The sequence below is a fragment of the Strigops habroptila genome, chromosome 1, assembly GCF_004027225.2.
Source record: "Strigops habroptila isolate Jane chromosome 1, bStrHab1.2.pri, whole genome shotgun sequence".
NCBI classification, from domain to species: domain Eukaryota; kingdom Metazoa; phylum Chordata; class Aves; order Psittaciformes; family Psittacidae; genus Strigops; species Strigops habroptila.
Genome location: NC_044277.2, coordinates 34,752,644 through 34,768,411, shown reverse-complemented (window position 1 = coordinate 34,768,411; position 15,768 = coordinate 34,752,644). Strand labels below are relative to the sequence as shown.

Here is a 15,768-nt window from a genome sequence, read left to right as displayed (position 1 = left end):
TGCTTTTGCTGGCCCAAATAGCTGGTGCTGCCAGCCTGAATTAAGGAGCAAGAAACAGCTGTGTGAGGGCAGCAAGAGTGTAAAATGGGACAAGGATCACTTCAGCTTTAAGGTCTCCTGGCAATGAGATGACAAACATGTGAAGGGAAGCGGTTCTTCCTGTTAAAGGTGGTGGGGAAGAAAAAGACAGTAAGCTGCTGCTCCTTGCTCTTTTATCCTTTATCTTGGTCTGTGAGCGTAGGTTGTAACAACTGATGGCACATGCCTGGAGAGAAGAGCAAAGGGGAATGTCTGAAATCAGAAACTGTAAAGGTCCTTTATTTCTACTCTCATAAAAGAATGAGGGGATGCTTGCTTTAACTAGTTTGAGGCATCTGGCTATGACTGCCTGAGAAAGGGCACCTGCAAGTGCTTAGGAGTGGGAAAGCAATAGCATGGTGTTCTACTCCAGCAGGTTTGGATCCTTTTGCTGGTTACCACTGGAGAAAACTTCATCTTGGCGTTCAGTGTCCCCACCACAGCACCAGCTTTTCTGGTGCTAGTGCAAGCATGAAACACTTAATCTCCTCCATAGTATCAGGGCAGATACAGTGTTTTGGAAGTTTGGTTCTGTGCTTCACTGGTGAAGCCTGCCCAAGAAGGTAGAAAAGTTTTGAGCTAATCATCAGATACGTTGTGTATTTTAGATAGGTTTCTGAAGGAAACAAGCTTCAATGATTGAACAGGGTCGGCTTTTCTGCCGTAGCCTGTTTTCAACCCATCAGTCCATTTGAATCGGATTTGACAGGGAAGTCAGGTCCTTAAAAACACAAAGTTCTAATTTTCATGAAAGTCAATGTCTGTTTTTGGAATGGACTATGTCCCGTTCAGGAAAGAGCTTCGCTAAGCTCAGCAGGCAAGTTCGCAGGCTAATCTGCACATGCATAAATGACTGAGTAGGCTACATCCAGCAGAACTAGTCCCAGCAACTGCTGCTTCCTGCCTAGGTTTTATGTGAGGGAGCTGTGTTTGGGGAGGGGAGGATGCAGGGAAGTAGTACACATTCAAATAAACAGCCTTTTTATTTCTGTTCTTTGAGAAAAGTCTTGTGGAAACTCTATTCTCTTTTTCCCAAAAGATGTCTGAGACAGACGGCTAGATGATGTCTAGTTATCAGAACATGAATGTCTTTGCTTCTCTCCCAATAAGGACTCTTCTCACAGCCTTAGCTTGTACTGTGGTTGTAGAAGTTTTACGCTTTGCTTTTCATTTTATTCTTTCTTTTTAGGATATTGCAGGTTTAGAATGATACTTTGATATGGCATCTTCAGGTTGAAGACCTGGATTTTCTTTCCTGACACAGATTGAAGAGCTGGCCAGAGACACCTTCAGCTTCCATTGGCAGTCCCACAATTCAGGTGGTAGTGTCCTGATGTATTTCAGTTTTCAAGAAATCAGTTCCCCTTGTATAAAGTAGCTACATACTTTCGCTGTTTGAAAACCTTGCTGAACTCTTTTTTACTCTTCTAATGCATCATGCAAATCTGTACTTCCAATGCTGATGGGAAAACCGTATAATCTGGGGATTTTATAGCATCCTGTTTCAAGAAACAAAACCCCCCCAACCCTACAACCCCCAAATCTCAGAAGAACTAATCTGTAGTTATTGTAGAATGTATTGCTTGTACCTAGTTAGCATATGCACATGCTTAGCTGTGTGAAGTTGTTAGAAGAGTATTAAAGCACGTATTTGTACTACATGTTAGTTGTGATATACATTGTGATGTATGTCTCATGGGAAGGTGCGGAGGGGAAGTTGAAATAGCTCTTTTGCAGATTAAACCAAGCAAAAACAACTGCTGATTCCCTGGCCAGCCAGCTTGCTGGGACACTTTTTATAATTCTTGTGCTCTGTTGCTGGAGATCTCCAATTAGCCTCAAACTGGAGCTCTCAGCTTGTGTGTGAACCAGGCAGCTGCTGGCACGCAATCTTCCCTGAAGTTGTTTCCTTTCCTTTTTCCCGAGATTTAGCGCGGGGGGGGGAAGGGGCTGGAGTCACATGGATACAAAGCTTTTGATTAATGTCCAAGTCTGTGCCGCTGTTGCGGAGGCTTTCCAACCTCTCAGCTAACAGGGCGAGCTGGGAACCAGTGACCGCTCGTTTCCTCCGGGCCGTGTCCCCTTCCTGACGGGAAAGGAGCACGCACCGGTCTGGCTCCTCGCCTCCGGAGCTCGGGCCGCTGCCGGAGGCGGGTGAGAAAGGGGCTGAAGCTGCTGCTGCGCGGCTGGGCACCGGCCAGAGCCTGGCCCCGCTATGTAACTGAGCGGGGTCTTTTGTTGTCCTTGTCCGCAGCGTAGTGCCGGGGCGCTGAGGCAGCGCTGCCCGCAGCCGGGAGAGCCGCCGGGCTGAGAGGGAGCTCCGCTCCTCCTCGCCACACCATGACAGAGGAAAGCAAAGGGGAAGGCAAGGGGGAAAGCGGGAAGGACCTGGAGAAGCAGCTTCGCCTGCGCGTCTGCGTCCTCAATGAGCTGCTCAAGACCGAGCGGGACTACGTTGGCACGCTAGAGTTCCTGGTGTCGGTGAGCGGAGGGGCGCGGATCGGGTAGGGGGGGTTTCGCCTCGCCCGGCGGTCCGACTGCACTGCCGCCCGGAGAAGGCGGCGACCCCGGAGGGGCGCGCTGGTGGGACGGCGGGACGCGCACCCAGGAGAGCGTTTTCCGCCCCGAGCTGTGCTTTTGCTTTTGCTTAGAAGGGAAGGAGGAAGAGTAACAACTTCTGAAATGCCCCCTCTACCCCCGACCCCGCCGCCCTCCTCTGAGAGCCTGCACTGGTGATCTCACATCGATCTCGCTTTCTCCGGGCATGGAAGCTCAGGGGTGTAATGTGTTTGTGTTCAGGTCTGCCTTCGGTGTGGAGGCTTGTGTTCATTACAGTTGCAATACTTGGTATAGTCCCTGAAGCAGAGCGGTGCGGGGGGTAAGGGGAGGGCAGGGGGGTGCTGGTGTGCTGCAGCTGCTCGGCATTAGAGCCACATGTGGCATTCCCCGGTCTGGCGATACGTGGTCAGCTGGGAAGGTAGCACGTTCTGGTGCGAGCCGTGCTTTAGCAGTTTTAGCTTTCTTCCCCGTCTGATTATCACTAATACCCTAATCGGAAAGGCAGGAATTTTCACTCTCTCAAAAAGCCAAAGTGACAAATTCTGACAGAACAGATGCGGGCAGTGTTCCAGTTGCACATGGTCTATGTAGCATCTCTGTAGGACCCTGTTGAGATCAGTATGTCCAAATCAGCTGCCTAGTTTGCAAAAGATTTCACAGTAGCCCCTTCATGCTTTCTCTCCTCCCCTGTCCCATCGAAGAGGGGAAATCCTTCAAACTGCAAACTTCCTGCTTTGCTGCCTTGAGATCCTGAACTTTCTGCTTATTATCATGAAAGAGGAAATTCTCAACTTGGCTGTGACAGGGAGAGTAAAAGCACAGACATTGGAGTGAAATAAGATCTACTGAGTAGCTTATTTTCTCCATATGTTTATCCTCAGCAGAACCATGAAAAATGGTAAATGGTCCAATGTGTTTTCTGTTAAAAAAAAAAAAAGAAAAAGTTGCATGTTTCAGAAACTGGCTGTGTGATTGTGTTTTACTTTTTTTCATTTAACAAGGAGACTTTACCTATTGTAAGAAAATACCTATCCTAAGGGAATGTTCTTCAATATTTTATGTTAAGCCCTGAATTTGGTGTATGTGAGAGTCTTGGATGATTTTAGCAAATTTAAAGAATTTGTAATATTTTTCATTTTGGGCTCTAAGACATAACAGATATTGGTGTTCAAGCAGTAAGTGTTCAGCTCCTTCTAAGAAACAGACTCTGTATGTATCTCAAGTTGCATCCAAATCTTGAATTCATTAAGAAGTGTTTTTTGCAGTTTGGAACAAGATGATCTAAATAAATCACATTTATTTATGAGAGAGAGGAGGGCTGGAGTTTAATATCTGGTTCTGTGTCAAGTTTTTCATATTCATTAAGGGTTGTGAACAGGGGTCAAGTGACAGTTCAGAGATGTAAATGCTTCAGAGGGAAATGTCATGTGTTTTAATCTGAATCTCAGCCTCAGTTTCAGGAAGCAACTTCTGAGCTTTCCTTTGGCTTACCTACTAGGTCTGCTAGGTGGTGGTGGATTTATGTGGGCCACTAGAGACCGCCGCATTTATTTTACATAAGCCATCAAAACCATTCATTGTAATTGTTCCTATGTTAATATCTTGATCTGGAAGCTAGATCCACTCATTTTTGTGTCCTAGGCTTATGGTTCTCTTTATTCTCCTTAAAACCATTGCCAGTTGTAAAGTCCCAGCACTTCTGAAATACAAACGCTACCCCAGATTACCTTTTTTCACATCATGAGGTGGTCTTGGGGCACACAGCCTCGGTTACTTTCGGATGGAAGTGAACTGGAAGGTTTTCTGTGGGAGTGCATCTGACTGACGATGAGTTTGCAGTTCCTGGGACTAGACTACAGCTAGTCTGAAGTGACACCCCTGCCTCCCCAACAGTGTAGGGTCCCAGTGCTGACTATTTCTCTGACCAAAGTTTATCATATTTTCCAGGATGTCTTGTTAAAATAGAGGCAGCCTGAGAGGTTGAAGTTCCAATAGAAGTTAAGAGTTAGGCTTCAGGTCACCTCAACACCATCAGTGGAGCTCACTGAAGTAGAAACCAAGTTTCCTTTATCATGGAGAAGCTGAAGCCATTGGAAGTCTTCCTAATAGTTTGCATGGAGTACCTGCAATTTTCACTGTAGTTAATAGGAACCGAGTATTCACTTGGATGAAAAAATCCCTGTGGTTTTGGGGTTAGAGCCAAATTCTTCTGTGGGGTTATAGAATGTAATCTTTTATGATGTGTATGGTTCATATGGAAAAGTACATTAGCGCTTGTGTAGTAGTGGTGGGCAGGAGAGCTAATTTTTTACCCATTTGGACTGCAATTTCCATTTCGTGTATATGTCCTGTTGCGGAGGCAGTTAAGGAACAGGAGAATTTGGTTCTTCAGTCGATTGTTTTTGCGTAGGAAAGGGGCAGCATGTAAGCAGGATTTGTGTGGAATCATAACATACATCATACCACACCTAACTCACCTTCCTGAGTACTTCATGAGATCTTGTGGAGTGAATTGATAACATGCACAACCCCTTCAGCTGAGGCAAAATTACGCTGTTGCAATGGGCAGTATGTAATATAGACAGGAGTGGAAGATGAAGAATAAGCCTGATTTATCCGAGTGGTGAGAGGAGGAGACCTGTCTAGCTGACACAGTCATGATGGGGAATGGGGCTTTGCTTGGTACAGCTGGCTGAAGAATGAAGAGGTTTTATGAAGGAAGTGACTTTGCTGGTGTGTGTCAACATGGAAAATGCTTTGCAGGTTTCCTGGCACTGGAAACATGCCTGTTATGTGTTAGACTTAGGTTCTTCAGTTTATAATGGAATTAGTGTGTCTCACGAAGGATAAATTTCTGATTGATTATTGAAAGTATTTTTATTCCTCTACTTCTTTGTCATTCTTCATCATCCAGTTATCATCAGTTTAGTGAGAAGCAGCATGGTTTGTGTATTCAGTCAAAAGTCTATAAGGCTATTAAGTGCAAAGCAGAAGAATTGATTACATTCATTATTTTATTAGATAGATGTAGTTGGGCAGTTATTCCCGTGTGAGTTTGTTCACCTCTTCTTTTTGGCTTTATGCTGTATAAATACAGTGTATTGTTTTTAATCTGCACTCATCACAGATCAAACCTGAGTGGAAAGGTCTGGTTCTATTAATATTATACTTTCAGATCTCCTGAATCTTCCAGTAATAAACAGTATTAGCACAGTGTGTTGAGACATCAAGAATACTGAGCAATAACAATTTTGGGCCTATTTGAGTGAGGTGTGTAAACATACATGAGGTGGATAAACTGAAGTCCACTGGTAGTTACAGGAATGTTGGAGGGAGGAGGCACACACAGAAAATGATGAAGAAAGGCGTACGCTTTTCCTTCAGCCATGTCATTATAACATTTCGAGCATCATGGCAACACCAGAGTTTTTGTTCTTGTTCTCATTTAGCATTTCTTGAAAGAAGTAGATCTACTGATGGAAGAATTTCCTAAAGCGCTACAGTGTCTTTGAAGACTGTGTGTACAGATGGAGTTTTTTTAGAAGCTACAGTATGAGGTTTCTGTTACAAACTGTTGATACTTTGCTGGCTAAATTAGCATTTGGGATTTTTCTGCTGCTGGGTGATGTCTCTGATCATATAAAAAATTTTGAGACTTTATCAATATGTACTTATCTATTTTGCTCTTTACAGCAAATTAACAAATGTGTCTATTTACTGTGCTCTGTGTAAACATAATAAAAATTTCCTAATTTGCTCTACAAGCACAATTAGCTAACTAGACTGAAACTACATAAACTTTTCCAAGACTCTCACTGGTTGACAGTTTTATGCTGGGAAATATATTTGAATTTTTAATTAATGTTTTAAAAAGTTTGTTTGGTTTGGGTGGTTTTTTTTTTTTTTTGTTTGGTTTTTCTTTTTTTAATTCTCATGATGTTTTCGTGTACGGTGTCATGTACTGTATAAATCAGGGTACTCACCTGAACCATCAGTGTAGCAGTAATAAAGAGACCAGTAAAGCTGTGAGTAGTAGTTGCTGAGAAGTTAAAAAGTATTTAATAGTAAAGAGATGCCAAAAAGTGGTGAGCTTAATTTGTCACCTCGTAACTTGGTGTAAGGCTTAGTTTTCATGATAGTGCTTTACACTGACTGGCTAGTAAAGGCAAACCAGGCCATGAAGAGCTTTACTTTGTAGGTACACTGCAGGGAAGTAAGCTGGACACAATAGTATGTAAATACATATATATACACACGTATATATATAAAAATATAAATGTATATGTGTTTGGGGAAAAGAAATTTTATTTTGGAATAGAAATTGGAAGTGTAACAGATCTGCTACAGTTGGTACTTCAGGGGATATCCATTAAGTAGAGTTTATTTTTCTATGTCAGGAATTGTTTTTCTGGTGCACTTTCGTGTTTTGACAAATTTGACATTGATGGGAATAGAAGCAGATGTTGGCACTTGTGTAAGCCTTCCAAAACCCCACGGCCTCAGCTGGGGTGACTAGTTAGATGCTGAAGCAGCTGGAGGAAAAAAACAAAGCTAGTTTATTATGTAGAGTGTAATATGGTTTACAGAGTCTCCTCTGTGAATATGTATACATTTCTGCCAGTTAACTCTCAAATCTCAGTTTAATTCCATTAGATACTACTGTACTATCTTTCCCTCTGTCTTCTGCTTGCATTACAGTGAAAGAAGGGTTTGTTTCCTTTAAATGTGAGGGAAGCCAGATTCTTGCTTTCTAACAGGCATTTTGTTTATAAGGTTTATTGCCCAGCCATCTCAGTGGCTGTGTGACTCCCAAGGATCTGTATTTCCCTGCCACATGGAGCCTTTCCTTTCTCTTGGCTCAATAGGAATTTCTCTGATTGTTGAGCAGACTAATTAGTTGGACAAATGATTAATAGTAATTGAGATTCCAGGTAAACCAGTCAAATTCGGTGTTATTAACCCTGAGCAGCAATAGAGGAATTGTGTCTTGGGTTGAAACTCCTCAAATGATTATGCTAGATGATGAAGCTAGGCATTGGGCCTTTCACAAAAGAACCATTTTTGAGTGATCTTTTATGGCTGTAGTTTGATGCAGTAACAACATGTGTGTTGTTTTTGTATGTTTGTGTATATATCATGGATCATAGAATATCTCAAGTTGGAAGGGGCTCATAAGGGTCATCGAGTCCAACTCCCTAAATATGTTGTATCTCAATTACAGTAATGATTAGTGACTCATGATGGTTTGCATAATTGCATTTATGTTTTATAAAAGGGATTTTAATGAATGGAAGGGAAGGGTTTTAGCTGGCTGTCTTTTTTGATAAGGTTATGTGATTTCCTTTCTCTTCAGGAGAAGAAAAACAACATTCTGTGGCTACTTCATCATAAAAAGTCAAAAGGAAGTGCAAACACAATTACCATAGAAAGTCAATATCTTTTCCATTCACTTCCAATTTCTGCTGTTTTTAACTTGCTTAAGTGTTACAAAAAATGTGGTATTCTATTCTTATTTGACTTTGCTTGGCTGTATCAATAGCAGCACCTGTGGTCTTTATCAGAGTAAGGGTAACTGCTTAAAAGCTGTTTATTTCTTTGTAACCTCTGCCCCCAAGGTTGAATGCTTGCTTTATGGCGTGGATTAGCAAGAAAGATTGTTCACATCCCTGCTAGCTGAATGCAGACTTCATGCAAGGTATGTCAGTGGCAAAAAGCAGAGTTTTTTCAGAACAATTTTCAAGCATATATCTTTGTTTGGAAGTGTAGAGAATTATATTGTACTATATTCTAGACAGATGTTTCATACTTTTCAATGGATTTTCTCTTACTGCTCTCGGATGTACTTAGCCTATTTTGTGAAAAGCTGCTCTTTAAGAAGAAAGGTTGTTTGTTTAGCTGTTCAGTGAAAAGTCTAAAATACTGAAAGGAAAATCTTTGTTTCATAGCATTTAAGAAGCTTTTCTGTTCCGAAGACTTACTGTAGACTAAGATGTATCATGCTAAAGATCGTGATATCCTTAGGGGTGTTGTAAAACTTAATTGACTCATACATATTTATGCAGTCTGGGGTACTCCATGCTTTTTCTCCTGGAGTTTTCTCCAATAACGGTTTCCCTTAGACTTCTCAAAGCTTACTTGCAGATTTTATGAGGATGTGTCATTGCCTACTGTAGAAGTCAGCACAGTTACAAAGTACTTGAATATACACAAGTCTAGTATCAGATGGGGTGTGTCTGAGGAAGCTGGCTGATGTCAGTGTGAGGTCTGTCTGTCATCTTTGAATAGTCATGGTGATTGTGGGAAGTTCTCGATGACTGGGAAAACACAAATGTCAAACCTAGCTTCAGGAAAGTCAAGGAAGAGGATCTGGGGAAGTGTGAGCTCATCAGCCTCACCTCAGTCCTTGGGGACTGAATTATCTTCTAAACCATTTCCATGCAGCTGATAGAAAAGAAAGTGATTGGAAGCAGCTTCTCAAGATCTGTCAAGGGTGAATTGTTAACCTGATTGCCTTCAGGAGGAGATGACTGGCTCAGTGAACTTGGTGAGCGCTATGGATAATATTTACCTTGATTTAACCAAAGTCTTTGGCATGGTCTCACATAGTATCCTTACATCCAGGTCTCATCAGTTTGGACTGGATAAACAGATATTAAGGTGGGTGGGAAACTGGTGGATCTGTTAGACTCAAGAGACTTTTGTCAACAGCACAAAGTAAAAGTGGTGGCCAGTTATGAATGGTGTTCCTCAAGAACCAGTAGTGTATCATGTCTTCAGTAATGCTGTGGGAGTTGCAGACAAGAACTGTAATATGAATCAGCATTGCACTCTTGCAGTGCAGAAAACAATCAGCATCCTGGACTTTTTTAGCAAGGGTGTCACTAGCAGATCAGAGGAAATGATTTTTTACCCTCTACAGGTGAGAGACCTTTGTGATGCAAATTTTGGGCTCCCTAATTCAAGAAATAAATTTACCTACTGGCGTAAGTCTAGTGGAGGCCAGCAAGGTGAGGAGGAGCCTGGAGAATATTACTGGAAAGAGAGACTGAGAGAGCAAGGTTTCTTCAATCTGAAGAAAATGCTCGGTGGAGTTTTTATTATTGTCAACTCACTGATGGGTAGATATGGAGCACATGGAGCCACACTCCTCTGAGGTGCACAGTGGAAGAAGGAAAATGAAAAATGGAAAATTTCAACTCAGTGTGAGGGGAATCGTTTGCCATAAGGATGGTCAAAAACTGGACTGGGTTGCCCAGAGGCTGTGGAATATATTTATTTTTGTTTTTCTTTTTTTCCAAAGCTTAACCGGGCATGACTGGGTAACCTGTTCTAATTGACATTGCTTTGGTCAAGCAGTTGGGCTATGTGAGCTCTGGAGGTCCCTTCCAACCCACGTGACTCATCAATTTTTCAATTTATTGGTATGATTGGGGAAAAAAAGACTGACTGTTGTGAAGTTTCAGCTCTTCAGGCTGAAATTGCAGTGCAAATGGCCAGACTAAACTGTTCAGCAAACAAATATGCAAAATCCAAGAGGAAACTCGGATGCACAGATCTTTTTTTCAACTGTATTGTATTTGCTCAGGAAACAGATAACCTGACACTTCTGTAATATTTTCTATTCAGAGAGATCTCAGTGCATTGCTGTCATTAGTAAATCAAATCTGAGTAGTTCTACAAATGGGAAACTTGGAGACATATATTGATTTTTGGCTCCCACTGGAAGTTTGTGGCAGAGCCAGAAATATAATCTGATGTGTTGATTCCCAGTTCAGTACTCTGACAGCAAAGCAGCCCTTTCCCTTTATATAAAATTAATGCTGGAATGGTTGTCTACTTAAAATGTCTGAGAAACTGCAACGATAATTCTTCAAAGCCTGCTTCATTTCGTGCAAGCTTTATTGCTCCTGTGATTCTCTCGTAGACTGTTCACAGCTGAATTTATCCTGTTGTAGGGACAGAACTGAAGTATTAGGGGTTTTCCCATAAGGCTTCCTGATTCTCCTTTGTGCTTTTGGCAGCCTGGCTGCCAAGTCACCTGCCATATGTCATGAGTTTTCAAGTTCAAGGCCAAAGAGCATGAGGTTAGTCTAGAGGAAACAGCTAAAACTGAGCGATAGTGGAAAGGACAGTAATGCGATGTAGTGGGGTAGCTTGCTTTATTTCAGTATCATTTGTGTGATGCAGGCCCCCTGACAAAGCAATAATATCTTGCTGAATGGAGCAAAATAAATCATCTACTCTGTGACCTTCCTAGGGATGTTTTATATGCAGTCTCACTTCAAAATGAAATTTGTCTGTAGCTGCTGATATTTGCTCCTGAAGTTTAAATACACTCTATGTATTGATATGTTTGCTTTCTAAATATACTTTTGCCTGTTACAACAGCTGTAGCAAGTGGTCAGTATCAGTTGACAGATGAATTTACATTAAATAAGTTTTTTATAATTTGCCCTGTGAAATACACTGGTAACTTCTCAGGTTGTTTAAATGGAGTCATTGCTAGAGTAAGGAATGAATGTGTTCCTACATGTTGATTTTAACAATCCCAGCCTCCTTATGCCTACATCAAAGATGATGTGATAGAGGAGCACCAGTGGAGACAGAGCATTCTTACAAGTCGTCTCAGGAAATACTTGGTACGTCAACAGGTTGACCTACATGTATAGGTTGACCTATATAACCTAGTAACGTGTTATAGGCAATCTCAACAGAAATGCCATGATGTATGGGAGAGCTGAGTTGCTTGAGGTGTGTACATGGCGTCTTCTGTGATGTTTAAAGATGAGATGTTACGAACTCCATCAGGGATGTAAATCAATTCAAATAGCAAAAGCAATGAACTGACAGGCTAAATAGAAAAGGAGAAATAGCCTGCAAACGTGGAGAATATTTAGGCCAGGAAAAGTTACCGATGGGATTTATGCAGTTAATCTTCATTGTAGCTGGTTAGGTATGAGCTGGGCTATGGGAAATTCTCTGTACTTGGGACTTCAGCCTCTTCTTAGATAATAAGGATGTTTTTATTTGTATCACAAAAAGCAATTAAGAAAATACAATTGAGTAATGGTTGGTCAGGACTTAAAGGCTGGCCAGGTCTGTCTGTCTGAGGGACAATGACTAGTGTCATGTACTCAGCAGTCTGAGGAACAAATCTGAAGGTGACAATTGAAATACATGTGTGGCTGTGATCTCTGAATACTTCACTTGGACTAGAATTGTGTTTATACTTGTTGCATTTCTAAATGTCCGGTTTTTGAAGAGCCCCATCTCTTTGCCTTACTAACTTCATGAAGTTGTGCTTACAGAAAGCCTTAGTGACCTGTATCTTGGGGCTTGCTTAGGAAGGGTTTGCTGGTAAGCAGTGAAGGGAAAGTTTGGTAGTCAACTGTCTGTATTGCAAAGACTACCTTCTAATAGGCACAAGCTGGTGAAGTAGATGAGATACTCTGAGGCGTGTCCAGTGAATCATCTATATTTCTGTCCTCACTGCTCCCCACCCCCAAAAGCATGACAGATCAAAACATGATGAATGTGTATCATCTAAAGCAAAGCTCGTTTTATGTTATCACCCAGCTAAAAATTCTAGATGGGAATTAAGTTAAATACTGATTACTAGGCAATGGCATGAAAGTGGAGCAACCCCTGAAATAATTAATTATTTTGTATTTTCTTTAACAAAAGATACCATAAGAATAATCGACTTTCCATTTTATATTGTTGAAATAAGCTAGAAAGTACCAGATACAAAATGGAAGAATGGTAAGCAAGATTTGTCTCCACCACCACTTAATAGACTTTCAGGATCTTCTTGTGTTCTGTAAACTTAATTGGCCATGTTTTTACTTCTTAATCCCTACTGTGACATTTTGAAAAAAATTGAGCATTAAAAGCACAAAGCTATAAAGTTGAAATGATGAACTATATAACCAAGTGATTGATGTCTGGGATGCTGTGAATTTGTGTAACAAGACTGGAAAATCATTTTATTGCTTAATATGTGCTAAGTTACCTTACCCAAGGAATCTAAGCATATGGTGTATCCAGATGCCTAGAAGAAATAGCATATGACAGGATGCTTTGAGACAACATCCTCGGATTCTGTAGTGTGAGTGCAGTAAGGGGACTTTCCTTTAAGAGTCACAGAGGCATTTGAGACTTAAACAGATGTGGAAGCAAGTGAAGTTCTGCAGTGCATAGGCACTGTTTTCATTAAAAAGACACCAAAGCCTTACAAGCTAGAGGGAAGAAAAAGTGGCACATACGTGTAGAGTTAGTGTTTTGTCACTTGTAAAATTTCATCACTGAATAGTTCTGATTTTATCCTTATTTTTATCTGTGGGGGAGAGTTACTTTGCAGAAGCCATGTAAAGCAGGAGAAAAAAAAAGAGAATCCCTTTGTAAAAATGACCACTCTAAATTTATAATGATAGCTGCTTCCTTCCAGTGCCTGCTGATTTTTTTGTTCCTGGAAGCTTGTAAAATACCACTTACACATGAACTTGCAGTATAAGATCAAGATCTAAAATGAGAGGTGTTAGAAGGAGCCTGTGAATTGCTGTGATAGATTTATTAACAGGTCTATCACAGTAATTTTTTAATAATGGTGGTTAGTAACATTACTTGAGGGTGTACTTCAGGCACCAGTAGTTTAGGAGTTATCTGTACTGCAGATTGTGGATGTATGGCCTGTATGCAAGCTAACCTCTGAGATTGCCTACTTAATTTTTGTATCATTTGTATTTTTTTGGCACCCGTAATTTCATAGAATCATAGAATCGTAAGGGTTGGAAAGGACCTTAAGATCATCTAATTCCAACCCCCCTGCCATGGGCAGGGTCACCTTGCCCTAAACCACGTGGTCCAAGGCTCTGTCCAACCTGGCCTTGAACACCGCCAGGGATGGAGCATCCACAACCTCCCTGGGCAACCCATTCCAGTGCTTCACCACCCTCACTGTAAAGAACTTCTTCCTTATATCTAATCTAAACTTCCCCTGTTTAATTTCTGAATGTGTTTCCCAGAAAATAATTCCTTCTGCTTATTTTAAATGTCCTGCCAGAAAAATTCACTAAGTAGTTGTGTCACTATTTTTCTTGTCAGAAGTCCGGGTCTAATTATTTGTGTTATGAAATCCTTGTCATACTTTTGATCATCTTTCACACTCTTTTGGGATGAATTGTTCTGGTGTCAGTATCTTTGATCTTCACCCCTGTTTCCTTCTTAGTCTTCTGCATATTAGTTTTCAGAGGGTAAAAATTAAAATATAGATGTTAGAGGTACTGCAGTATTATTTTTCTTGTAACAAAAGATGTTGAAGAATTCTGCTTATATTCATTTTGCAAAATGTAGTTAGCAGTTTCCTTAGGCCCTGCTTTCCTCTCTTCGTTTACCTGTGAATATCGAAAGTTGTATTTTTAGAGATTGGGGAAGATGCTTGAAGTATGAGTTCTAGCTGCCATTTGCTCCTTCTCCCCATTCTGTTTTGCAGTGTAAAACAGTGTACGGGGGAAAAGGTGTGGAAAGAGGTCTCAGTGGAGGATAAAAGTAGTCAACACAGGTTGCCCAAGGAAGTTGTGAATGCTCCATCCCTGGCAGTGTTCAAGGCCAGGTTGGACAGGGCCTTGAGTAATCTGGTCTACTGGAAGGTGTCCCTGCCCATGGCAGGGGGGTTGGAACTAGGTGATCTTAAGGTCTTTTCCAACCCAAACCATTCTATGATTCTAACAGGAATAAATGTGTGTGAGATTACAGGAGAAACTCTGTGCTCTGGAAATAGGAGGAGAGAATACTGGAAATGAAGGATAAAATGCATGAACAAGATAGAAGAGGAAGAAGGAAGGGTTGCTGGTTCTTCTGAAAATGGAAAACCACACAAAACCCCCTTTGAAACATGTCAAGTATGTGATGAGATTTCCTTGTATTGTAGTATTTGTGTTAATAGGACAGGCATCACTGGCTTTTGCAGCGTTAAATTAGGTGCCCCTCATGGTCCTGGAAGTTAACTATGTTGTGGGATGGTTGAGGCGAATGTGGCTAGCAATAAAGTAGAAATGCAGTTTCTTAGACATCTTCAAATATAGTCAGCTCAAGGTGTGAAAATATCATTATCTTTGCATTTGGTTCTTGTGACCTTATTTTCATTTATTTTGTGATAAAACATGAAGTTTCAGTAATTACCAAGAGATAACTGACAATTTTGTAATTAAAGAGAGCAAAATGAGAGCTGTCTTTAGCTGATCTCACGCTTATCAGTGAAAGAGATCCCAAGGTTTTTAAGATGATGTGACTGATGTAACATTTTGAAGTGACAAATTGTAGATTGCTTCATAATTTTTGAAATGTTTTTGGCTGAGTTTAGATCTTTCTGTGGATAAGCACTAACAGAGACCTCTTAAATAGAAAGATCGTATCTGCTGTTTTCACTAAGTAGAAAGGTTTGGTTTGTAATAAGATGTTGATTATGTAGTTCAGTTACACACAACAACATGTAACTACCATTAATAATAATATTGGAATTAATGAATGAAAATTAAAAATTAATTGGATGTAGTTACCACATTTAAATACATTGTTACCACATTAAATACATAGCTGGAAGCATTCTTTGTATTGGCAGGGGCAGGAGAGTGAAGACCTGATAGCGATAAAATTTATTTTTGTTTACATTAAGGTTACTCCTCATTCATTTATCTCTTTGACACTGTGTCAGATCCTGTTTATTAAGAATAATGCCTGGAAGTTGGCAGTTACATTCTGTATGAGTGTGTTAATTTCTTCCCATATGCTAGGAGGTTGTCCTCACAGGAAATAGAGGGACTTTTTCCCATGTTTAGTTATGCTGAACTGTTACAATAGTCAGTCTGGACAGAAACAATGGGAAAGAAAGTTTCCTGTTTTGTGCAGATATCGAAGAGGTCTTTGGCTCCAAAGAAGGTAAAGCTTTCTTTAGTCTGAGTGCGAACACACAAAGAACTAGTTTTCATTAGTGTATGAAGTTGCAATGATCTCTACTGAAAAGCAGTGCTTTACTCTTTTAAACGCTTTGCAGGCAATTGACTGTCTGTTCTGTCTTGGTTACATTTCAGAATTTGCATTTAGCAATAGTAAATTACAGCAGGGAAAGCTTAA

At 40.8% G+C, this 15,768-nt stretch overlaps 1 protein-coding gene across 2 annotated transcripts in view; it reads left to right on the top strand.

Moving 5' to 3' along the window:
• The first annotated feature begins 2,089 nt into the window (after positions 1-2,089).
• PREX2 (phosphatidylinositol-3,4,5-trisphosphate dependent Rac exchange factor 2) overlaps positions 2,090-15,768 on the top strand; it is a 173,320-nt gene continuing 159,641 nt past the window's right edge. For both annotated transcript variants that reach the window (XM_030495245.1, XM_030495237.1), the window contains exons 1-2: positions 2,090-2,232; positions 2,333-2,559. In XM_030495245.1, the coding sequence (XP_030351105.1) occupies positions 2,419-2,559 (141 nt within the window). In that variant the 5' untranslated portion in view covers positions 2,090-2,232; positions 2,333-2,418. The remainder of the gene's footprint in view (positions 2,233-2,332; positions 2,560-15,768) is intronic.